The sequence below is a fragment of the Brachyistius frenatus genome, unplaced genomic scaffold, assembly GCF_029030835.1.
Source record: "Brachyistius frenatus isolate BFR_SWC_R1_liver_20210118 unplaced genomic scaffold, ASM2903083v1 Contig_32, whole genome shotgun sequence".
Taxonomy (NCBI): Eukaryota; Metazoa; Chordata; class Actinopteri; family Embiotocidae; genus Brachyistius; species Brachyistius frenatus.
The window spans coordinates 1,514,807-1,540,747 of NW_027210631.1; the positions used below are offsets into that span (position 1 = coordinate 1,514,807).

The 25,941-nt window shown below is 40.8% G+C and overlaps 1 protein-coding gene across 1 annotated transcript; it reads left to right on the forward strand.

Moving 5' to 3' along the window:
* Window positions 1-848: 848 nt before the first annotated feature.
* Window positions 849-21,474, forward strand: LOC138621698 (mucin-6). Its single transcript, XM_069699932.1, has 43 exons — window positions 849-930; window positions 1,795-1,839; window positions 1,909-2,134; window positions 2,604-2,733; window positions 3,342-3,416; window positions 3,775-3,849; window positions 4,344-4,539; window positions 4,723-4,848; window positions 4,950-5,070; window positions 5,163-5,298; window positions 5,396-5,473; window positions 5,576-5,645; window positions 5,740-5,877; window positions 5,948-6,097; window positions 6,254-6,348; window positions 6,472-6,604; window positions 6,882-7,125; window positions 7,668-7,708; window positions 7,890-7,978; window positions 8,138-8,292; window positions 8,385-8,523; window positions 8,853-8,957; window positions 9,197-9,391; window positions 9,478-9,550; window positions 9,632-9,801; window positions 10,332-10,488; window positions 10,864-10,974; window positions 11,223-11,364; window positions 11,501-11,529; window positions 13,470-14,216; window positions 14,635-14,876; window positions 15,010-15,196; window positions 16,243-16,465; window positions 16,745-16,917; window positions 18,249-18,318; window positions 18,427-18,536; window positions 18,629-18,660; window positions 18,827-18,977; window positions 19,255-19,292; window positions 19,429-19,536; window positions 19,912-19,951; window positions 20,627-20,735; window positions 20,929-21,474. The coding sequence occupies exons 1-43, from the start codon at window positions 849-851 to the stop codon at window positions 21,074-21,076; spliced, it is 5,904 nt and encodes a 1,967-aa protein (XP_069556033.1). The 3' UTR covers window positions 21,077-21,474.
* The last annotated feature ends 4,467 nt before the right edge of the window (window positions 21,475-25,941 follow it).

Here is a 25,941-nt window from a genome sequence, read left to right on the forward strand (position 1 = left end):
TTCATATTCAAAAGCTGTGTGGTGCTTTCCCTCTGTGCTCTGACACTTAAAATAATTAACTACATCCTGGTTCACGTACTCTTTTCATTTACCTCGCCTCATTTGTCATTATTTTCTTTCTCCTCTGTTAACCTGCAAAGCATTGTCTGGCTCGCTGGTGTTTGCCAAAAGTAAGCATCCTTCTTTGAACATAATACAGGACTTAATATTTTACTTATTAGAGATGAGGGTGACACTGACATATTGCCTTTTTTTTTTATTTTTTTGCTGTTTACCTTCCTTAAACTCAGTCTTTTGTGGAAGGAATGAAAGAATGAAACATGATCAGCTCATACAGAGCAAATACACAGATATTTACCAGATTGCTGGAAACAAAGGAACATGAGAGTTCAAGGAAAAGGACAGGCTCAGGTTGCTAGCTCTCCCTTACCAGTTTTGTTTGTGCATCCATTCATGTGTGGGGTTTATTTGCAACTTTTTCTGGATCAAGATCCCTCTTTCATACAGAAGCTCACAATTTCCCACAGGAGTACGTTTCAGTGGGATTGTTTCTACACCCCGAAAAAGATTTACTTACCTGTAAATGCAACATGATAAGCAAGATATGCCTTAAAGCAAACTCATCTTACAGGATTGTGTGATAATTTCTGTGAGTCTGCAACATTTGCATTTAGTTGAATGTTTAATCTGATTTTAGTTTCCTGGTAGCTTCACGGAAAGAAGTTAGTGTGTATGTGTGGTGTGTGTGTGTGTGTGTGTATGTGTGTGTGTGTGTGTGTGTGTGTGTGTGTGTGTGTGTGTGTGTGTGTAGATAGATATATAAGCCCTGTGATGGGCTGCTTGCGAACATGCTCTCCTGCAGTGACGGCGCATCGGACAACATGACCTCACAGCGGTGGATACTGGCCGTCTGCGTTTCACTGGCCTCAGGTACCATGCAGTCATTCATTTATGTATTTAAATGAGAATCAATTCTTAGAAAGAGGATTTTGCTAAATGAAATAACTACAAATATTCGCTGAATAACCAGCAACAAATTTTTAAAGTGAAAATGTAAAATGTTTCCTCTTCTATAAACACAATCTGAGGTGAATCATGGTTGTTTCCACTGGTTATTCATTTCACTTTATTTTTTTTAATTTTTTTTTTTACTATTTTAAGTTCTTAGCCAGATGAGTTGACTTTGATTTAAAGGTATTTCTTGAGCATCTCCATTTCATGCATTTTTATATTTCTACTATACTACAATTCAGAGAAAATGTACTCTTTATTGCGCTGCGGTTCATTTAAATTGAGTTACCTTCACCATTTTCAACTTCATACGAAATATTTAGTAAGATGATGAAAATGGAATGCACTCTATTTTCAATGCAGTAATTTTACTTGTAGTGGTGCATTTTTTTTCCTAATTCCCGTATCCCTACTTTTACCTTGTAAATGTGCATTTCATCTCTATTTTATCATCCCATACAGCAAAAACACACATGTGAGACATGTTTACCACGTGTGATACATATGATAACATGGAGAAAATATGTGGAAAACTTTTCACGTTGGAATCCACATCAGCTTTTCACATTACACCATGAAAATGTTCCAAAACAATGTTTTCCACAGGAAAAATACATGTTTCAAATGTGTCATGTGACTACAGTTTCTGCACATGTGAAATTCAGAGTTTTTCTGTAAGGGATCAAATTCGTATCTAAAGTATTGGTGTTTTCATTCATTTGTATTCATTTCTTTCACTGTATTCATGTTTAACACCAGTGTGACTCTGTGTTTGTCTCCTAGTTTTGGGGCGAAGTGAATCTGTGACAATGACAGACACTCAGAAATGTAAGTATAGATCAATTTGCAAATCTCAAAATAACTGGTGATCAGTAATTTGACTTTTGTTGTGATCAGACACTTGCAGGACGTTCGGCAGCGGGGTCGTCCAGCCTTTCAGCGGTTCTGCCTTCTATGTGCTCTCCAACTGTCCGTTCACCCTCACCCGCTTCACCCACAACCGGGTCGAATGTGACGTCACCGTGCAGCGAGGGGACGACGGGTTGCTGCTCCAAGTCGAGATCATTGTCAACAAAATCAGGACTGTTCTGCAGGGTGGAAACATCCTGGTGGAGAAGGAAAGGTTTGACTTCAAATCATCTCAAATACTGTTTATTAGGAGGAAACTGTAGAAAGCCAAATAATGACTGAGTCTGACCCAATCGAACATCCTGAGTCTGTATTTGTTTTACATCATAAATTATCATCTTAAATAAACTACTTTGTTAAGATGAACCAACAACAGCAGGAGTGTGAGGCAGCTGCAGACACACAGCCAAGTGCTTTATGCTTTTATGCATTCCAGCTAAAACTTGACATCAATGTTAGTTAATTATTATCTTTGACTCTGGGACATTGCGTTATAATTGTGTCTTTTCTGGAGGTTATCACAGTCTACAAGGTCACTTCACAGGCTGTTTTAGTGAAGGTGTGCACTGTAATATTTGACCAGCATTACCATTTTAATTATTTTTTTTAATCAAAGTTGAGGAAGTGAGGCGATTTCAGATCTGCACCGATGTTTATTCTGATGTGTGTTTATTCACCGGCAGTGTTTCCCTCCCGTACGACCACACCTACCAGCATATTTACCAGTACGGCATCTACACCAGACTGAGGAGCTCGTTGCTTCCTCTGACGGTCACCTGGCACAGTGTACCTGGAGGGATTGACACTCTGTGGGTGAGAGGACTCAAACAGTATGCTGAAGGAGCGCCGAAACACAAGAACACAGACAATATGCTGTGTTCCAAATACTTACATACTAACACAATGTTAGTGCATAAGTGCGTCCACACTGACAAGTATGGAAACATACAGCGCCCAGATGACGCACTCAAAACGGCTCAAAAAAGAAGTGAGAAACGCTGGACGTTTTTCTCTTGACTACGTAGAAGAAGGGACGCGAGCACAGAAGTAAAGAATTTTCAAATCAAGGAGTCTGAGAAAGTTGCAGTTGTTCCTGAGCACCTCACAAACGTGTTTCTCTTTCTCTACTGCTGCTGGACAGAAGCCATCAGTGGGTCTTTTGAGTGTGTTAAAAAGAAGGCAAAAAATATATATTGTTTTCTGTGTAAAATAACCAAAGCCGGCAGATAGGATGGCAGGTGATGCATTCAAATGTTATGGTTATTTCCGGATTTGATACATTACCCTGTTGAAATTCAAGTACTACACATGTCAGCGTAAGAGTAATATATGTTAGAGTACAAAGGGACGTATATGATTTGGAACACAGCCTATAAATCACTGCGCACAACTCCTGAAGCTTCTGTCTGTTTGCTGTGAAGGTGGAGTTGGAGCAGGAGCTCAGCACTGACATGACCGGACTGTGTGGAAAACAAAACGTCCCAGGTACGACCACAGTACGACAAGACATGCGTGAAGTGATTGTAATAGTATAGTTGTAACCATCCTTTTATTACGTGTTAGTGGTTGCAGTAGTATAAATACTGGTTATTATTGGCTATAATTTAGTATAAATTCATTCATAACTGAAATATGTTCTTGGTAAACTTTAGTTGAGCTGTATGTGATGGCAGCTTTAATTAAAGAGGAAAACATAAATTTATGAAAACACAAGAATAAAATTGAATTCAAAGTGCGAAGGCATCTGTCACATTTCATAACAATGTGCAACTTTTTTTTTTTTGCCTTTTTTGCCATTTGTTTTCCTACAGCTTGCTCTAAATGTACTTTTTTCAAATTAAATCAGGCAACAAGCAGCAGCTGATCACAGAGAGCGTGCTCATGGAGGACACGTGTCAAACCAGAGATCCTGACTTTTCTCTTAATATGGTAAATTTACTGTTTCAACCACTGTTTCAGTTTAAAGCACAACAGAAGAAAATGGTGTACTGATGATGTGCTATATCCCTCTGCTGTTCATCCTGATGGTGTGTCTGTACTTTTACCCCCACTCACTGTGAAGTGAGCTTAGAGAATAATGTGTAAATCTTTATGCGAATGTCATGTCTAAACTTTGAATTTCTTTTATTTGTTCAAATGTTTAGGAGTCAATCTATTCAACTATATTTATATCTTAAACATAAAATGAAATTAAACAGGCCTCAATCACTCCGCAGTAGTTCCAGATGCTCCATCTAATTGTCTCAGTTCTAAAGACAGCGAGGACCCAAGTAGACACACAGCAGCACACAAGCTTGACTTATGAGCTGTTGGTTCACAGTATAAAAAGCAGGCAAGCAAGACAAGGACAGAGATTGGGGACCTCTGGTGGGTGGAGGGAACAAACCCAAAGACCACAGTCGTGACACTGATGATGTTTGCAGGCTTGCCGAGAGTTCTTCTCCTACACCTTGGATTGTTTACAAGCCAAAACACTTCATTATATCCAACTGTGTGAGGAGAACATTTACAGCCATGAAGGAAGCAAATACATCGGCTGTGCTTTCTTCAAAGAGATTGTTCTGCAGTGTGGAAACAGCAGCTATGCCTGGAACACATGGAGATCTGTAACCAGATGTGGTAGGTGATCTCATATTAATAAGCTTTTAAAACGGTTGAGTGAAAAGCTTTGAATTAGTTGTCTCAAATATATTTTTATTCATTTGTGTTTATACTTTTACCGCAACAGGAATTTTGTTAGACTCAATTCAATGAGCATTTTCTTTTGTCAACGTCACTCGATGTGAATGTCTGTTCCTGTAGATCCGCCGTCTTGTCCTGGAGACCTGGTTTATGAGGAACAGGGTGCTGCCTTTGTTCCAAGCTGCTCCAACCCGAAGCCCAGATTCTCCAACCAGGACAGCGCCAGCTCCTGTGTCTGCCCAAAGGGTGACCACCGTCCGCTCTTCACACTCTTCACAATGCGAGTCTGTTGTTTAGATTCTTGTTTGGCCTATCTGAGACTAATTATAAAGGGTTTACTGTCGTAGGTCTGGTACATAATGATCATGCAGATGGTTTCCACTGTGTGCATCCGTCCAGCTGCCCCTGTGTGTTCAATGGCAGGAGCTACTTCACCAGAGACGTGCGCAGCACCAAGTGTCAGTCATGGTAAGTAGACAGAAAAAAGTCTGGATACCTATGAAATATCACCTGGTTGCAAATGTCCATTTAGAATTAATAACACATGACTTCTTCCTTAGTTTGTGTTATAACGGGATGTGGCATTGCTCTGAAAACTCCTGCCGAGCCAGATGTCTCGTTGAAGGACAGTTTGTGACAACATTTGACGGCAAACAATATATGGTCCCCGGTAAATGTGCATACGTGGCCTTACAGGTAAATTTTTTCCCACAATCCAATTGTTTAATTAACATGAAACCAATGCTGCTTATTTGTGATAATAATGGCAGTAATTTCTTCGACCATGATGCAGGGTCTCAACTTGACTGTAAAAATCCAGTTTTCTGGAAAAAAAGCATCTCTAAAAACAGTTATTCTCCAGCTTTTTCAGGTACAGACAGTCTTTCAAAGTTAATTAGTAAACAACATACTGTAATCAATCAAAGGAATAAAGGTGAAGCACCACTGATTTTCCATCCTTTGGAATTTGTAGGAAACGTACACATTTACACACAACATGGTTAAATCTGGAGACCTGGAGATCACTGAATTTCATCAGTCTGGTAAGAAGAAGAAGAAAATGGCCTGCTAGCATTGCAATGCATTCACAATGGTTTGACTAATCACCCACTAAATCACCTCCGTGTCACCTGTCAGATCACGCACTGGTTTTCTGGCAGTCCTCCATGTACGTTCAAGTCCACACATCCTTCGGTACAAAGATCCAAGTCCAGATGTCTCCTGAGATCCAGCTCTACATCTCCGCTCCTAGAAACCACACTGACATGATTTCAGGTGAGGAACACACTTGTTAAAATACATTATTTTTGTCAGCGTGATCCAGATTGACCAGTCTTCCTTTCAGGTATTTGTGGCAACAACAACAATGACACCACAGACGACTTCACCACCAGCAGCGGGATCATCGAGAACATAGCTGAGGCTTTTGCTGTTTCCTGGAGCGTGGGCGCTTGTCCAGTGAACATCCCCAAAACCTGCATCAACACTGACAATGGTACCATGATATAAATGTGCCTTTAAATTGGCTGCTTGATTTCTGTACATCAGGGATGAGAATTTATCTGAAACAGCTTGGCTATAGAGAAAAACACCTTACTTCCAAGTGGTTTTGCGAACACAATTAATGATTTCATCTCATGTATTTCTGCAGAAATATTTGCCGATGAAAAATGCTCCGTGCTGAACAATCCAACTGGGATATTTGCTGAGTGCCACGGTCACATCCCACCTGACCAATACCACACAGTAAGAACACTTTGACACAACAACCAAATCCTTACTAAGTTTTTTATACATTTTCTGGAGTTAGCTGATGTTGAGATTTCAGTAATGGTCTTCTGTTACGATCAAACTGATTATTACTTCCAGGCTTGCATTCAGAGAACCTGTAACTGCGGCAGCAATCTGCAGCAGTGTCTGTGTGTTGCTCTGGGCAACTACGCCAAAGCCTGCGCCAACCTGGGGGTTGAAGTCGGTGACTGGAGGAAGGCTACCAACTGCAGTGAGTTCAGCCTTTGTAAATATATAGAAATAAATACACAAAGCTCAAGAGACATCTGTCTTTTTTTGGGCATCCTAACACTGGAACAATCATACTGTCCAAAGTGACAACTGGCACAAGTCCTGATTAGATTATTGCTGCTCCCAACAGTTTGTTAATGTTTTATTGAAAGTGTCTTTCTGCCACCATGCAACACATACAAAGCCTCAAAAACAATAGTTGTAGTTAATAAAAAGTAGGGAGCCTGTTTAATGGAAATAACAATGTTCTTTTACAGCTCTGAAATGTCAAAAGAACCAAGTGTTCTCCTACGACATACGGGCCTGCAACCACACATGCCGCTCTCTGTCTGGGCCCGACCCCCACTGTGGGCTGGAAGACGATCCTGTGGAGGGTTGTGGCTGCCCAGAAGGAACCCACCTAAACGTAGAGCACATGTGCACCCCAAAGGCAGATTGTGCTTGTTACCATCATGGTGGAACAACGCCGCCGGGGCCTGTTGTTATCGACGGACGACAGTGGTGAGCTGATCAGTGAAGTATTTATCGCAGTGAAGTTGGAAAAAACAAGGGCCAGTAGGCTACTTCCCTCATTCACGTGTCTGCGGGTGTGTCATCTGGTTTTAGTCATTAAGTATTATATTCTGAATTTCTATAGTAAATAAAAGATAGAAGGAAATATTGTTCATGTTCACGACATAATTTTCTTTTTAATCAAGGAGACAACCACTTCAATTATTAGAGTAAAAGACGAGGTCAAAACAATTCTAATTAAAATTATTTCTGAATTAATTTGAAACAAGGACTCTTAATTTGAAGTGGATGTAGAAAGTTGTTTCATTTGTCCGCACAACAGTAAATTCATCAGTCAGTCACTAAACAGTCAATCAAAGTGCCGATACTGCGTACTGGTGAGTACAGGTCCACTTCGAGCAATGGTTTGTTGTCATTTAAAAGGTTCAAGTACATATTTTTATCATCATCTTACTTTGTGGCTGACTACATTTATGATGCATGGGAAAGTTTTACAGTATACCTCAAACCAAATATTGTGTCTTCTCCAGCCTTTGTGAGAATGGAGAACTGCACTGTTCCAAGGATTGTGGTAAATACAAATTAATATATCATAAATCATTTTACATATTTTAGACCTATTCTTATCTTTGTTATATCTGTATCAGCAAAATAACAAAAACTCAACTTAATTTCAACTAATGAAATCAAGTAAATGTAAAAATTCCGCATGCATTGCTTTCTGTGACATTGTCTGTGATGTTTCGTGTCAGGCTGCAGAAACAGGAAGGTTTGCATTCACTGTTCAGAGTATCCAGTTAACACGGCTCAGAAAACATGTGACAGTCTCAGCAAACCCCTGGTAGGAATAATGTTTATATAAACATTGTTCATGTATTCTTGTATTGTTACTCATTCTTCATTTCAGTTTGCAGTCGTAACACTTTCTCTTTTATCCAAAACAGATTTTAAAGTCCCACATTTTATTAACTAAAATACTTCCTTTTGTTGTAATTTCCAGGGTGCCATTATGACCTGTGAGAGTGGCTGTTACTGCCCACATGACCAGTATGAGGATCACCACGGAAACTGTGTCTCCAGGGACAATTGCACCTGTGTATACAGCGGCAAAGTATTCAGTGCCGGACAGCATGTCCAAACCAACTGTAAAACATGGTAACACGCTCAGCGGGGCTACTTTACTTGTTCATTAAGAAGGTTGTATTCATCCATAAACCATCGTAGTTACACATGTCTCTATCTTACAGTGTCTGTGGTCAGGGCCAGTGGTACTGCACAGATGAGCCATGTCCCGGGACGTGTCAGGTTTATGGAAACGGACATTACCAGACCTTTGATTCTAAATGGTATCGCTTTGATGGACACTGTCAGTACACGCTTGTAGAGGTGAGACCGAACAAGAACACTAGTGTAAAGACTAAATGTTTAGGGTGTTTGGGGTGAGGGGAGGGGCCTAAGCAACACATTTGCATGGGGGTCAATCACAACTTACCAACCGAGTGTAACTTGGTGATGAGTTTTTATTCCAAAGCACCACAGAAATGTATTATAATGCTGTTGTTAACACATCAAAATCTGGCTTTGCAGAGCTCCAATACAGTGTCGTTCATTGACATTACTCAAATGCCTGACAAGGTCGGGCATTTTCAAAATATAGGCTATAGTTTGTCATATTTTGCATACCATTGTTTATCTGTTTTGGTTTTTTACTTCAGGATTACTGTGGAAATGGAAACGGCACCTTCTCAGTCAGAGTGGAGAGCGTTCCCTGCTGTGATGAAGCGCTCACCTGCTCTCGTTCTATTGTCGTGGACCTGCAGGTGGATGCGACTCCCTGTGAAGATGTTGTATTATCTATTTAGTTGTTCACTTGTTTATCCTGTCCTTTCATCCATTTTACCAGCTAAATCTCTGTTATTAAATTGCCTATTCACTCAATTCATTCGGGATTTAAAATGCGTTAGTATGCTACAAATTTATTGGCACAGTTTGTGGGATAAGTGGTGATGAACCAGGAAAGCAGTGCATTAACTTGTTCATAAAAATGCGTCCCATCAAGAGCAAAGTCACCCTGACACTGAGTGACATGAAGGTGACCAAACGAGTCCAAGAAGACTGGAGTCTGCAGGAGGGTTCACTTTACACCACACACACTGTGGGGCTCTATGTCATAATCTCAGTGCCAAGCAGCGGGATAACGCTCATCTGGGACAAACACACCCGCATCACCATAGAGCTGCATGAAAACTGGAGGGTGCGTGATGAAGATGCTAAGAAGTATTTTCAAATTGAGTCATTTCTCTGTCACTTCAGACTTACTGTCATCTCATCCACCTGTAGAACAAAGTGTGTGGCCTCTGTGGGAATTTTGACTCCAATGAAATGAATGACCTGCAGATAAGTGGCTCGGCAGGTGAGTCCGTTTTCTCACCGTTTCATTTGCAACAATGTTTTTGTCCTGATGGTCAAAATAAAACCAAACTTCTTTTTTCAGATATGTCCAGTCCAATGGCCTTTGGAAACAGCTGGAAGGCTGCCACTCCTCCTTGCTCTGATGTGACCACAGAGTTATTTCCATGTGAACGCAACTCCTACTGCTCAGCCTGGGCTCAGCGGCGCTGCATGATCCTTACAGGAGACACCTTCAAAGACTGCCACTTCAAGGTATGTGTTTTATTTAGCATGACACTGACACTAGGTTCTGGGTCTCTATTCAGGGCCTCTTACAAAATGTGGGAAGAAGGGTGGAATAGTGCGTGTCGACAATCAATGAGTCAATCACCCAAAAAGAGCTGATAGTCAAAATCAAAGATCTTATCTATCCTAATGTGTTGCAATATATCATCTGCAAGTAGCAGTGAAACAATCCTGAGAACCCTTTCAAACCAGACATTCTCCACCTCCCGCCTTCTTCTTGAAATCCTGTCCATGAAAATCATGAACAGGATTGGTGACAAGGGGAAACTCTGTCAAAGGACAACCCCCCAGGAAATATGGACACAACTCTCACTGTGGTTGTATAGAGCTATGACCCCAGAACCACATGTTCCTACAGTACCATCCTGAAAAGATCCCCCAAGAGACACAACCATCGGCCTTCATCAAGGCCAGCAAAGAGGGGACTGTGAATCTTATTCCCCAGCTCATGTCAGTGACAGTCTTATTTATCCTGCTGGATCTTTACCAATCCTCAGGTGGATCCAGAACCATACTACCACGCCTGTGTGCAGGAGTCCTGCGCCTGTGAGTTTGAAGGGAAGTTCCTGGGCTTCTGCACAGCGGTGGCAGCTTATGCAGAGGCCTGCAGCGACCAGGACGTCTGCGTAAACTGGAGGACACCTGATTTATGTCGTAAGTTAAGATCCTTTTTCCTCCCACGTAATCAGTTTGACCCAACTCCAAAAGCTGTCTTGATTCAGAAGGATAGCATGACGGTAGCAGAAAATGTGTAGCTTAAACGAATCGATTACATCAGCCCTGCTCCAGTTATTCTTGGTTCAGTACACTGGTTTTTATAGAATGGTCTTGTCACGTCTGAAGGTCAGGATTGTAAAAACTTCACTTTTTCAGTGGGCTATGTTAAAGAATGCTTAAGTAGCATCATATCTTGTTTAAGTTTACAAGTGGACAATTTAAGGGTTCTTTTCATTAGGAGCTTTGTTCATTGTTACAGGAAATTTACCAAATATTAACTATAACTATAACCTGTGATAATTTACACCTTAGCGGTCTACTGTGACTACTACAACGAGCAGGGTCAGTGTAGCTGGCACTATGAACCCTGTGGTAAGATGCTGACCTGTGGCAAAAGCAACTACTTCACTCACAAGCTGGAAGGTAATCAAACTTTCTCATTTGTATTTGAATGTAATTCGTAAACTTATTTCTTAAGTAGCAGTTGAGTCTGGAAAATGAAAATAATGTCTTATTTTTAATTTGTATATCTAAATGGGATTTTACTGTAAACAATCGCAGGCTAAAATTTTTTGAATTTAGTCATTATAGAATTTGTTTTCTTTACCTGTAATGCTTAAAAACACCACTGAAGCCCATAAAATAAAGTAATACATTCATTCTTGGAAAAGGTTGTTACCCGAGATGTCCAAAGGAGGCGCCACACTATGATGAAAACACTGGTGAATGCACCGCATTGATGAACTGCACTTGTAATTTCAATGACACCATTGTTCAACCTGGAAAAGTGGTGATGATTAACTCTATTGAGTGGTAAGTTCACCTATCGATAACATTTCTGGCATCCCAACATATCTAAATGTATATATTTCATGTAACCATAATATTTAAAATTATATTGGTAATTACGATGACAACTGAATATTTATTACTCCCTTACATTATCTAGCCGCTGTGAAATTGGAACAATTATTTGTGGTAAGCATTGAATATGTTTGTTTTTACTTCTACATTTGTTCCTTAATGTGTCTGATAAAATATACAAATGTAGTAAGAATGCTAGATAGAATTTCATAAATACATATTAAAGGAGGCCTGTAAAGCTGTGTAACTGTAAATTGTTCAAGAAAATATTAAATAGATGTTTCGAATATGTCCCTTTGCATAACCTTTATTCAAAATAAAGCATTTATTTCCATCTGTTTCAACAGCACCTACACCGCCTCCACCCACAACTACAACTGCCACCACATTTACAACAAGTACCCCCAGTACAACTGCTTCAACTATCAGTGAAACATCATCAACAATGCTCACCACCACTTTTACACCAACGACTACAGCTACTTCTACTACCCCTGAAACATCGCCAACAATGCCCACAACTACCTCTACACCAACGACTACAGCTACTTCTACTACCCTTGAAACATCGTCAACAATGCCCACAACCACCTCTACAACAACGACTACAGCTACTTTTACTACCCCTGAAACATCGCCAACAATGCCCACAACCACCTCTACACCAACGACTACAGCTACTTCTACTACCCCTGAAACATCGTCAACAATGCCCACAACCACCTCTACACCAACGACTACAGCTACTTTTACTACCCCTGAAACATCGCCAACAATGCCCACAACCACCTCTACACCAACGACTACAGCTACTTCTACTACCCCTGAAACATCGTCAACAATGCCCACAACCACCTCTACACCAACGACTACAGCTACTTCTACTACCGCTGAAACATCGTCAACAATGCCCACAACCACCTCGACGCCAACGACTACAGCTACTTCTACTACCCTTGAAACATCGTCAACAATGCCCACAACCACCTCTACACCAACGACTACAGCTACTTTTACTACCCCTGAAACATCGCCAACAATGCCCACAACCACCTCTACACCAACGACTACAGCTACTTCTACTACCCCTGAAACATCGTCAACAATGCCCACAACCACCTCTACACCAACGACTACAGCTACTTCTACTACCCCTGAAACATCGTCAACAATGCCCACAACCACCTCTACACCAACGACTACAGCTACTTCTACTACCGCTGAAACATCGTCAACAATGCCCACAACCACCTCGACGCCAACGACTACAGCTACTTCTACTACCCTTGAAACATCGTCAACAATGCCCACAACCACCTCTACACCAACGACTACAGCTACTTCTACTACCCCTGAAACATCGTCAACAATGCCCACAACCACCTCTACACCAATGACTACAGCTACTTCTAATACCACTGAAACATCGCCAACAATGCCCACAATCACCTCTACATTAATGACTACAGCTACTTTTACTACCCCTGAAACATCGCCAACAATGCCCACAACCACCTCTACACCAACGACTACAGCTACTTCTACCACTGAAACATGGTCAACAATGCCCACAACCACCTCTACACCAACGACTACCGCTACTTCTACCACTGAAACATGGTCAACAATGCCCACAACCACCTCTACACCAACGACTACAGCTAATTCTACTTCCACTGAATCATTGTCAACAATGCCCACAACCACCTCTACACCAATGACTACAGCTACTTCTACTTCCACTGAAACATGGTCAACAATGCCCACAACCACCTCTACACCAACGACTACCGCTACTTCTACCACTGAAACATGGTCAACAATGCCCACAACCACCTCTACACCAACGACTACAGCTACTTCTACTTCCACTGAAACATGGTCAACAATGCCCACAACCACCTCTACACCAACGACTACAGCTACTTCTAATACCACTGAAACATCGCCAACAATGCCCACAATCACCTCTACACCAATGACTACAGCTACTTTTACTACCCCTGAAACATCGCCAACAATGCCCACAACCACCTCTACACCAACGACTACAGCTACTTCTACCACTGAAACATGGTTAACAATGCCCACAACCACCTCTACACCAACGACTACCGCTACTTCTACCACTGAAACATGGTCAACAATGCCCACAACCACCTCTACACCAACGACTACAGCTAATTCTACTTCCACTGAAACATGGTCAACAATGCCCACAACCACCTCTACACCAATGACTACAGCTACTTCTACTTCCACTGAAACATGGTCAACAATGCCCACAACCACCTCTACACCAACGACTACTGCTACTTCTACCACTGAAACATGGTCAACAATGCCCACAACCACCTCTACACCAACGACTACAGCTACTTCTACTTCCACTGAAACATGGTCAACAATGCCCACAACCACCTCTACACCAATGACTACAGCTACTTCTACTTCCACTGAAACATGGTCAACAATGCCCACAACCACCTCCAAATCATCTACAACTAGAATGAGTACCACTCCTTCAGTAACAACTGCTGCCTCGACACAACTTACAACAATGACAAATGGTACTGAATCCACAGAGTCACCTCCACCAGACTGTTTTTGTATGGACCTGAAAAGGAAAAGAAGGTGGGCTTGCGGTGAAACATGGACAGAGGACTGTTTCAATAAGAACTGTAGCAACGGGATGATAGAGTTGAAGCCAGTGAGCAATCCAGAGCCTACAATTCCCACCTGCCCTAGAGATCAAGTCACAAAGGTCTCAGATGAATGCCATGAAACATGGAAGTGTGACTGTAAGTATGTATGTCTATCTGTCTTTGCCACTGCTCCTCTGTCATGCTTATTAGAGATGTGCATTTTAAGCAAAAATTATAGATACTTGCATGAAACTATTCATCAAACTTTGACATTTCTCACATTTGACAAATCTGATGGGAGCATGTCTTTAGCTGTCACCTTAAAAACAAGAGAACATATATTTAAGAACAGACAAAAGTTACAAGAACTATTTAATCTTTATTATTACATGACTATTCAAAAATCATGACACATTAACATTTTCCTCTTCATGTTGATGTTTGATGATATGCTTTGACAGTATATTTAAATTTTGATTCAGAGTGCAAAGTACTTTGATATACAGTAGAACAGCATCAAATTGCATTTAAGTTTACAAAGATGACCTTGTATTGTTTCCCGTACTGCTCCCAGGTCGCTGTGAGCTGTATGGGGACCCCCACTACATCTCTTTCGAAGGAGTAACCTTTGATTTCCTGGACGACTGTACCTACATCCTGATGGAGGAGCAGTCTCCACGTCATAATCTGACCATTGCTGTGGACAACTTCTACTGTGTACCAGGCCTCCAAGGCTCCTGTGCTAAAGGCATCATCCTGAAATATCAGAACAATATAGCTGCACTTAATATCATCCCACATTTGTTTGCAGTACAGGTAGGATATAATACAAATGTCTATTATTTAAGTACTGCCACTATAAAGGATGTTTTATTTCAAAATATTTAAGACTGCCTTGTTCTATTGGAAAACTGAGACCTGATTTTGATGCTGATTTAATCTACCTCAGGCCACACTGAACAATGTAACCATACAGCCGCCATATGAAGTGCACGGACTGAGGTTTGATACTACGGGGTACATGGTCTCAATCTCTATCCCAGAGATCCGCTCTTTTGTCTCCCTCACACCGTCTTATACCCTGGTGGTCAATCTGGCCATGGAGCACTTCCTCAACAACACCCAGGGACAATGTGGTGGGTAATAGAAGATGATAGGTTAAATGCATGCTACCATAATTGCTATATCCATTTTAGCAGTCGGTGGTTGTGTGGGTACAGTGGATTTCCAGGTAATACCAAAAAACCTCATAGTAGGATGTCTCGCTAACAAAGCTAAACAGTATAGCTAAAGCTGCATTTAACCATTTCTGACCACTATGAGACATAAAGATATACCGTACCAATCCAGTTGCTTGCTCTCTCATTATCTGTTTGTTTTTTCGATACCATTATTGAGTACATTTGAGATTATTTACTATAAATGTCTCCAACATAAAATGCAGTTCAGCTGATGTGTATACATCACTTCTTCCTTGTTGGGTGGATGATTTGATACAACAGCAGATTTGGGTTCAGAACAATGTGGTTCACTTCCCGTTTCCAACCACAAATTGGGAACGGTTTTTTAAGAGCATGTTTACTGTTGGCATGACAATGAAGATTGCATAACTTGGACAATGCACAACATGGTTCAAGCCATCATTTTAAAATCATGCGGGTTTTGTCCCTTTACCTAACAAGAGTGCTAACTTTATTAAACACTCCTGTGGGGCGTATTTGAATGTAGGAACAAACGTGTGACTGTATCGGTTGGGGGACTGAAATGTTTGCATGCTGGGTATAGAGGGACATCTCTGTGTCACCCGGAGAAGCAAAAGCATGTCCAAAAAGTGGCTTAGAGCAGCGCAAAGACTTGAGTGACTTTTGGAATTACTTTTCATTAAATGTTATCGAATCCTTAATAAAGACTTCAGACTGCTAAAATACAAAAGAAGCCAGCTTACTGAGTGGCAATAACTTAGATCTGAGTATGACTCTACTGAATCAGATTGTTAGGTTACCTTTGTCATCTGTTTTCCGATGTAGCTCTATATTTAACCACTGCTGCAACGCTGCTATCCTGACTGTTTACTGGATTGTAGGGAACTGGTGTTTACGTCCATTAAAATGTATGCGAGTGCATTCGATATCTGATCTCACATCTTCTTCTCTGAGCTCATTCCTCCACCCTCTCTCTCCAGGTGTATGCGGTGGGCCGTCCTGTATCCGTAAAGGAGGGCAAATTGAGGACGGCAACTGCTGTGATAAGACGGCCTATGAGTGGGTTCTCGAGGACCCTCGGAGGCCAGCCTGTGTTCCGGCACATGTTCCCTGTTTTGATCTGTCAACCCCCTCCAGCACACCCACCTCCAACACACCCACCCCCTGCCCTCCGAACCCACTATGTGAACTGCTACACCACCCGTAAGCTCCACACATTAACAAACACTCCTGAACAGTGTATTGGTGTCAGAATCAGTGGTAGTAATAAGTGTGTTTGCAGGTAAATGTAGAAGTCTTAAACTGAGGCACAACGCAGCACCTTTTCCTTGCTTAAGATCTAGTTTTCTTTATTTTTGGTTTAATTTTAATGGTGTATAACTCACTGTTTGTCTCTATGTACGTGTTTTCAGTTGTTCTATGTTACATATCAGTATATTCTATATAGTTAACTAACGATCGAATAAACTCTTGTTTCCTCAGAGTCTTTGAGGTGTGCAGCAAGTATATAGATCTAAACATGAAGAAGAAGAACTGTGAGTTTGACTCTTGCGGGAACTCAAATTCCTCCTGCTCGTCTCTGGAGCAAACTGCTGAGGAATGTAAAAGAGCTGGTTTCTGTATTGACTGGAGAAAACTGACAAATGGCAGCTGCGGTAGGCACCTTTTTATTTTTGTTGTAACACGTAACCTTTTACTAAAAGGCAATTTATGCTGCTAACCCTGGCCCAGATGTCAATATAATATCAAGTTATTAGGTTTGGTTACAGTTCACTTAGGTTCAGGTTCACTAATCACTAGGTTCTTGAAAGAGATTGGTGGTAGCAGCTCTATGAAAGAGCAATTACATCTCCAGCCTACAAAGCACCCACATGACCAATGACTTAGGAAAAGTTAATAAAGAAATGTATTTACAAAGTTGTTTAAATCATTTTACTTGAACAGTACCTTTAAACCTTCAGCTCTTAACCAAAAAAAATAATTCCACTTAACTCAAATTACCATGTAACAACATGTACAAACATGGACATTGCATGTTAATGACAAATAAATTCACTCTCAAATCAGGTAAAAACCTCTAAACTCTGTTAAACAACCCAAAATGCAGGTATTAGTCCTTACTAGTCTTTTTTTAGTCCTTTAAACCGTTAACTCGCTTCCTTTAAAGTTGTCAGTCAAATTAGATATTGTATTTATATCTTTGGGAGTTCTTTAAGGGTGCCAGCTGACCATTAGTGTTTTATAAATGAGGTTTTTTTTTCCTCTGTTTGGATCCTGAAAAACAAAAACAAAACCCCCTTCTTAAAGTTTCTCAGATTTAGTTCCTACCGCCCCTTGACACGGTGCAGAGATCCACGACCAGTGGTGAAGATGCAGACAAAGCAACTTGTAGTCACTTCAAGAATCCCTAAAAAAAACCCCGTCCGAACTGGTTTTTGCTGAGCTACGTTCCTCAAAGTAAACTACTCACAATTCTGCAAGACAAAAGTTAATGCTAACAAGCGAACCTCAGGTAGCCACTCACCACGGTAATCCACTTAGTTAGAACGCCCTACGGCGATAACTTTTCCGTCGACGGCTACGCAGCCGCTTAGCAGGTAACTTCCACTTGCAATACTGCCAAGTTCACTCAATATCTCCTGGGAATCTCAAAATGTCGTACTTAGCCCTCCTAAATCTCGTGTGGCTCCCCCACCTGTCTCTGCTGCGGGGTCTCCGGTTGGGCTCTGCTACGCGCAGCAGCCAGGAAGTTCAGACCTCGAGCTCGCTCGGTGAGACGTTGAGGAACGTCTGTAAATTGGGCTTCTGAAAATTACCTGGGTTACAGCTGCAAATACAATAAAACCAGGGATTAGTTATTGTCTTAGTGAATTTGCATACTTTTTTGTGTTTCATGGACTGAAATAACATTTTGGTTGAAGTACAAATGATACATTCTTCCTTATAATAATTCTGTGGTTATTAAGTGTACTTGGTGATGTTTCAGATGTGGGGTGTCTGGGAGGATTGGTTTACAGAGAATGTTGTAACAAGCGAGATGACTTCTGCTCTGGCGGGTTTGGCGACTTTTACACATTTCATTCACACTTTACTAAATCCAGTGTTGATTCTTAGTTTGTCAAGATATTCATTGTTTCTATGTCTCCTTTGTATTCATTGTTCAGCGTGCATTATCCAGGGGCCTCCCTCGAAAACAACACCGCAGGTTGTTTCTGCCCAGACAGCCTGGTCAGGGCAGGAAATCACTCCAACATCTGTGTGCCTGACTGTAAATGTGAGTAATAATGGTGACAATAACTCTTGGGAGGTTATTATTTAAACACTTCTGCAGGGAAATGAGCGAGTTTCTATTTTTTCCCCTGACAGTTTGCAAAGGACCAACAGGAGAGCCCAAACGAGTAAGAACAGTCTCTTGTGTCTCCGGCAGTGGAATGAAAACAGAACATGTCGCATTGTAGTGGTTCCAGCCATGGACCTTCCATGTCAATTCCCCTCACAAAAAAATAAGAAATAATTAGAGATTATCAGTAATATTATTCGTAATATCCTGTACCTGTCTTCCAGCCTGGTGAGGTCTGGCAGTCCAATTGCAACCTGTGTACATGTAACAACCAGACTTGGACCGAGGAGTGTTATAGAAAACCTGTACCACCGGCTCCTCTCTGTGAACCCAGCGCTGTTCCGATAACCCTCTGCTGCGGGGCACAGACTTGTGGTACGGACTGGCAATTCATTATTTTAGGATTATTTATACATTTTTCTTGCAGTTTTCAGTTTAATTTAATCTAATTTCTAAAATATTTTTTTTCATGACAAGTGCATTTAATAAACAACACTGCACATCCATATTTAGCTGAAATATATTGAATTTGTGCTGCATCTTTGGCGTTCTTATTGTCCAAAGACTGAAGTCTGTACAGGAGCTCTGTCGCTTTCATCGTATTTCAGTTTTCAGTTCTGTGACTGAACACTTATTGCTTGTTATTTTTCAGTTGAAAAGACCTGCACTTATCATGACAAGACATACAAGGTATGTTTTGTATAATCCCATATTAACCTTTGTAAATGGCATTTAAGGATTTTGTTGGTTCCATTTTGGATCAAATACAATCACTATACAGTATCTGTCCATTGTCTCATAATAACATCTGTATTTATGTGTGCAGGTGGGAGACAGATGGAAAGATGCGGCCCATCCCTGCGTGTCATTCAGCTGCAGCAGAGAGGGCGTTCAGACTGAGACGAGAGTCTGTCCCACAGAAAGCTGCCCCGAGGTACTGAGAACCCGGCTGTGATTCATAAATTAATTATTATAACATCTTATTTTACAATAATAAACTATATTTTACTGTATTTACCTCCTGAAATGGTCTGAAAATAAAAAAAAAATGTTTTAAGTCCTGTCCAAAAATACAAGATTAATTTAAGTAAAAAATTGCAACAGTGAAAAGTTTCTCATTCTTATTTCTTGAGTATAAAAGTGACATTTTATTTACCACAGCTGTATAGAACTGCATGAAAAGGAAAAAAAAAAATGTCAACAGTTATTTTTGACACACCTGATGAACTGGTACCAAGCATTTAAATGTTTAAAGAATAAGCTCAACATGGAACAGCTGATGATGAACTGTTGTGTATTTGTTCTCCAGGAGGACAGAGTTTGGGACGACCAACACTGCTGCTTTACATGTAAGTGAAGTCAGAAGAAACTAGACCAGGTCAAAACTTAGTGTACGTCTGGTAGAGGGCTTTTAATTTGAAAGGACGGCTTTTAATTTGAAATGGATACAGGTTGGTGTTACATTGGATCAGCCGGAGGGATGTGGGCTCTACTGGTTGTTTCACTGTCAATTAACTGGACCCTGACCCTTACCCACACCTTCCAACAACTTAACCAAACACAGGCTAAGTGTGGAGTCCTGATGATCCAAGGGCTGGCTCTGCTCTTGCGATTAAGCTAAAAAAAATAAATAATGAAGTTATTTATAACTGCTAACTTTTCACATTGTCTCGAAACTCATTTCTCTATCAGATTTTATAAATGTTATCCTGCAAGTCACAATTTAGCCGCGTCTTTGAGAAGCTTGAGTTTTGTTTAGTATATGATTCTGTTCTATATTGTTGGTGGCATTTTGTTTTTATTCTACTCTTCCTGTTTATCATCACATTACCCTTGTTGTTCTAATGTTACCCTGCAATATGATTATATATATATATATATATATATATATATATATATATATATATATATATATATATATATATAAATTGCCCTTGTTGCTCAAATTAAAAGCCCTGATTTGAAAAAGAAGAAATGGTTGCACCCATCACACACTGCCTCCTGTATGTCTCTTCTATCTCCAGGTAACCAAAGCTGTGCTCCCAAACTGTCCAACATCAGCATCACAATAGACGACTGTAATAGCATCATCCAGATGCCTTTGTGTCAGGGTCAGTGTGTGTCTCAGGCCAGGTGAGAGCAAATCTATACTGATTATTAGCAGCAGTTACAGTCAAAACAGTCAACTAACTTATGCTGAGTGCTGTTATTAGTTTCTATAATAAGGATAGAAAAAACATATTTCTCACCGTTTCTGTCTGTCTCTGTCCCCTCCCCCTCTTCCCCCCCGTCCCCCATTCAACTGTGCCTCGGTCCACTGCGACAGGGTGGTGTCACACGGTGACCTGCAGGTTCAGCAGGAGTGGAGATGCTGTCTGGAGCAGACCTATGAGAGGAGACCAGTGACCCTGCACTGCTCTGACCTCACTACCAGACAATATAACTACAAGCATGTCACCAGCTGTGCACGTTGAAAAGTACAGACAGCACAGACTTAAGCCCAGTTTAAATCATTTTCCAGTGTATGTTTAATATTTTAGAAGTCCAAATGTAATGTGTTCAAATTTTATGGATTCGTAATCAGATCAACCTTCTTTGTTTAAAATTTTTTTTAAAACAAGTGCTGGCGTTGTAGGGAGTTCATACAGGCACGTGGAGGTCACACACACTACTGAGCCTCATTTGGACTTGTCTTGAGGAATTTCCACAGAAGTTGGATGAGCCTGTGATCTTGATTTTTCCACTTTTATTTTGAGTATGATTCTGAATCCAGACCTCCATGGGATAATGATTTTGATTTCCATTGATCATTCTTATGTTATTTTGTTCTCAACACATTCCACTATGTAATGAATAAAGATTTTCAACTGGAATATTTCATTCATTGAGATGTAGGATGTGTTGTTTAAGTGTTTCCTTTATTTATTTTTTTAGCAGTGTATATATAGTAAGTATTAATGTTCCGTTTTTGTAAAGGTAACACTGTGGACGTTGTGAAATTTTTTTGTTTCTCCATTTGCCAGCCTCTACTCATACAGAACACCTCCCATGACCTGTGTTCAGGTTCATGTTCGGGTCCTTCTTTGCTAAGACCTACATGGACTCTGGATCTATGGATTTAGGTATGGGACATGTCAACGTCAACAATGCTTATTTTAAGAGAAGACGCATCTGGTTGATACGAGCAACACATATTCTTCCTTGTGTAAAACCACCAAATAAAACAGGTGGTATTGCACTTTAAGGCACTTCTGCACTGGCTTTACTTTTACCAGACCTGGAGACATATGTCCATTTTTAAGACTCTCACCTGGATTGGTGTTATCAGAGGTGTTCACAATAATGTAGGAAAACACTGATTGAAGATGGTGAGGGTAGTCTGGTTGAAGGAAATTGTGTTTTTTGCAAAATAATTTATTGGAAATAACACATCCTAGGTAACTTAAAAGATGAGATTTCTCCTTAAATATTGAAACATCTTGCTTCAAATATCATGAAAACCCCTAAAAGGTTCAGTGTTCAGAATTTAGGGGGCTCTATGGGCAGAAATGGGATATTATATTCATCATTACATTTTTATGAGTGTATGTTTAAAATGAGCCCTTTATATAGGAAGCGGTTCCCCTTCCAAGGAGGACGCCATGTTGCACCGCCATGTTTCTACAGTAGCCCAGAACAGACAAACCAAACACTGGCTCCGAAGAGGATCTTTCAGCCTCTTAAAAAGGTTGCAATCTATGACCTCACTGCTCGATAAATCCTTTTATTTAATTTGGATGGTCAAGTCATGCAATAAATCCTTTTCAGCCTGCACAGTCCGGTTCAGTACTGTCTGTCTGCTCCAACCAGCAACGACTCGTTTCACACAACCGTCGTTGTGCTTCGGCAAAGGTCAGTTCAACAATACCCAGTGAGGAGCAGACATACCACTGGTTTCTGTGTAGAAACACAAGGGCGCAGGCATGGTGCTGTGTGGCGGTGGTGTTAATGTGCAGGTGACAGGCCCGGGCTGGAATAATTACACACAATGAAAAATGTTGCCTTATTAGCGTCTGCAGCGGCTAATTGTGGTGCCAGAACGTGTTTCATTATCTATCTGGCTCGTGCATGCGTGGTTAATGAAGGTCACGGGATGGGAAAATGTGGTGATGAGAGAGGGTGAGGAGATACTTCTGATCAAACAGCCACTTGTAATGTAACAGTTGAAATGACCCATGTGATTAGTTTCCTCCCCGTATCAGCAGACAGAGCTTGTTGCCACATTTGCAATCTTCATTTCGTGTGTTTTTATTGAAGAGTGTGACATCATTTTTATGTTCAAATCTGTAAATATGTATATATTTTATATATATATATAAATTTTTTAATTTTCACTGCTGGTGCTCAGGTCCAGCTCCCTCTTCTGCAGGAGCATCGCCCCAGCCAAAACAGAAAGCCTCCCCAAGGGTGAAGGAGGGGGCCCCGACGTAGACGAAGCCGGGCGTAACATCCTGCTGGAACTACTTGGGCAGCCCTCTCTAGGTCCCCTGCAGAAGTGGAGGAGGAGCTGGAGGCTGCCAGGGCACCAGTTCATGGATCATTTGTGGTGGTTGTAGTCTGCTGCATTTCAGTTAAATTATGCAAATTGTATTCTGAAAATCAAAATGGAACAGATTGATAAACTCAATAAAAAAAATAAAAATTATGTTGGATCAGAGATTAATTAAGATATACAGCTGCTGTTTACTGCCAGCTGATAATGATGCACAGGCTTTATGAAAACAGTGACAAATGTCAAAATACTTCAAACAGGCCTCATTTCCTCAACAAGCTGATATCTGCAAAAATTGGAAGACTGCGTCACCCTACAGGACTGACTCTAGCATTACAAGTCCATGTTTCTGTAGAACAGGTGGATGAACTGGGGGAGTCACACACTCTGACTGTCGAACTGGAGGTCTGCATATAGTTGTCAATAATCTACTATTGGTTACATTTGTGAAACACTTATTATCAATTAATCATTTTCTTTTTTAATAGTTAATTTATGCTGACAGTAAATCACAATTTCCAGAAGGCCACAGTGACTCGTAGTGTCCAACCAACAGTCCCAATACATTTAATTATGAAAGGAAAAAAAATCAATGTAATGCTTAATTTAAATGACTGATTTATTATTCAATGATCTGCTTTCATCTAAAGCTAAAATAAAGAACAAAACAATCATATACAAAAATGTCTTTGTGTCAGGGTTCAACCTCAGCCCTCAGATAACACAAAACATGGCATAGGTAGTGACGGTGAAATGTATTGTGCTTGTCTCCCAGAAGGGCAGATTGGTGGCAAAATATATTTACAAGTAGCAAAAGGTACATACAAGCAACAGAAATGTTTGCAAAAAATGAAAATAAAACAAAAAAACAAATTCATAACCAAAAAGTTACCAAAGTCAGCAGTGTCTCAACAAAGTAGCTGTTACCTTCTCTGTAACTTGGCCCACACTGCCCTCCATCCTGAGGAGGCCCCTTTAAATCTAGTAAGCCCCTCCCATCAGGCTAATTGAATAATACATACAATAAAGCAAATATCTTAATCCAGAGGTTATCATTCGTCTGCTTACTGCAGAAAACAAAACAGAAACAAATTAAATAATTTTCCTTCACTGAGCCCAACAAATAGCTCTCAGATAAACCTGTCTTTTATGATTAAAGATAGTATTCACATACTGATGATGTCGCACAACTGCGCATTGCTACAGGTGTTTTAAACAGCTGATTCGTCTGTGCTTTAGTTTGAACGGAAAGCCCCGGGAACAGGCTGAGAGGAGAGTCGACCTGTGTGTGTGTGTGTGTGTGTGTGTGTGTGTGTGTGTGTGTGTGTGTGTGTGTGTGTGTGTGTGTGTGTGTGTGTGTGTGTGTGTGTGTGTGTCCCCAAGGAAGACTCTTGTCATTTGCATTAGGGCAGGTGTGCAGCTGGGAAGTCATGAATCTTAATAAGTCATTAGATTGATTGCCAGCAGACTTCAAAATGGCTCCAGAGATTTTTTTATTTCAGACCAAGACGCTCATGATTTGTTAACACAGGGATTTCTGTCTCTCACAATCTACTATCAACAACATATGGCATGAATTTGGCCTAACTGTTGGCAGAAGATAGAGATTACACTGGTTTTGGTCACAATGGCAGTGTTGTGGATGCGGTGGCATCCATGGCTAATGAACCATCCACCAAAAAAATAAACAACAATGTCATTTTTCAGAACAGTTACAGTTCAAATACATCAAAGTAAAGACCATAAGAGAAAACCTGAGATCGTTACTAGACATGGTCTACCGCTAACTAGCTCTGAGCAACGGTGCAAAGCTACAACTGCTAACAACTACAACCATCCACACCCGACTACACCCACCTGCTGTTTTTGAATGGGAGTCTATTGGAGCCAGAGATTTTTTGGTGCCAGCCCCTAGTGGCCTTCAGTCGAATTGCACTTTGAGGCACCTCTGCATTGACTTCACTTTTCAGACCGGGAGAATACATCCCTTTTTATGTACAGTCTAATGGCACGCGTGCACGTCTATGTGTGTCTGAATGCGCCTCACGCGGTCAGTTACGGGGCCCCTCCGTCACAGTCTTCAACACATTCAACCTTATTATTGTCCTCCCTCCTCTGTTCTTGATTAAGTTTAGAACACTGAAAAAGTGAACAAGTATGTCATGGATTAATTTGTGGAACGCAGTGTCACACAAAACAAAGAATGAGTACAGGCTGATTGTAGCCCATAATTGAGCTCATTAGAGAATAAGGGCAATAATGGGACAGGGTCTTCTTGCACATACTTGAATTTAATGGTTCATAGGTGAAAATTCAGTTGTCTAACCTTGTAATGCCAACTGATTTAGTCTTAGAAGCAGCAAGGCCCAAGGATGGCAATATTAATCAACAACAGCGTGTTTAAAATTGAATGAATAACAGCAAAAATGTTGGTGACCATGTCAACTTTGATCCTATAACAATGTGGTGCGACTGACATTTTGCTCTGTTATGAGGTATTTTAAAAACCAATGGAATGCTTCTGCTTAAAATTAGCATCAATTTGTAGACCACAGTTTATTTTTTACAGGAGGAACAAGTAAATGGAGACCCTAATTTAAAACTGTGGATTACAGATCGGGGAAAGCACACACAGGTGCTGCCATGCTTCACACACCTGACCATGAGGCCTGAAAAGGTCTCCAACAACAGACTTCATTAAAACACAATAGGGGTCCCCCCCCCCACTGGTTGCCTTAATGGCAAGGTCACATCTGCCTCCTGCATCAATTTCAAATTCGTCTCGGAGTACCATGGCTTGATCAAAAG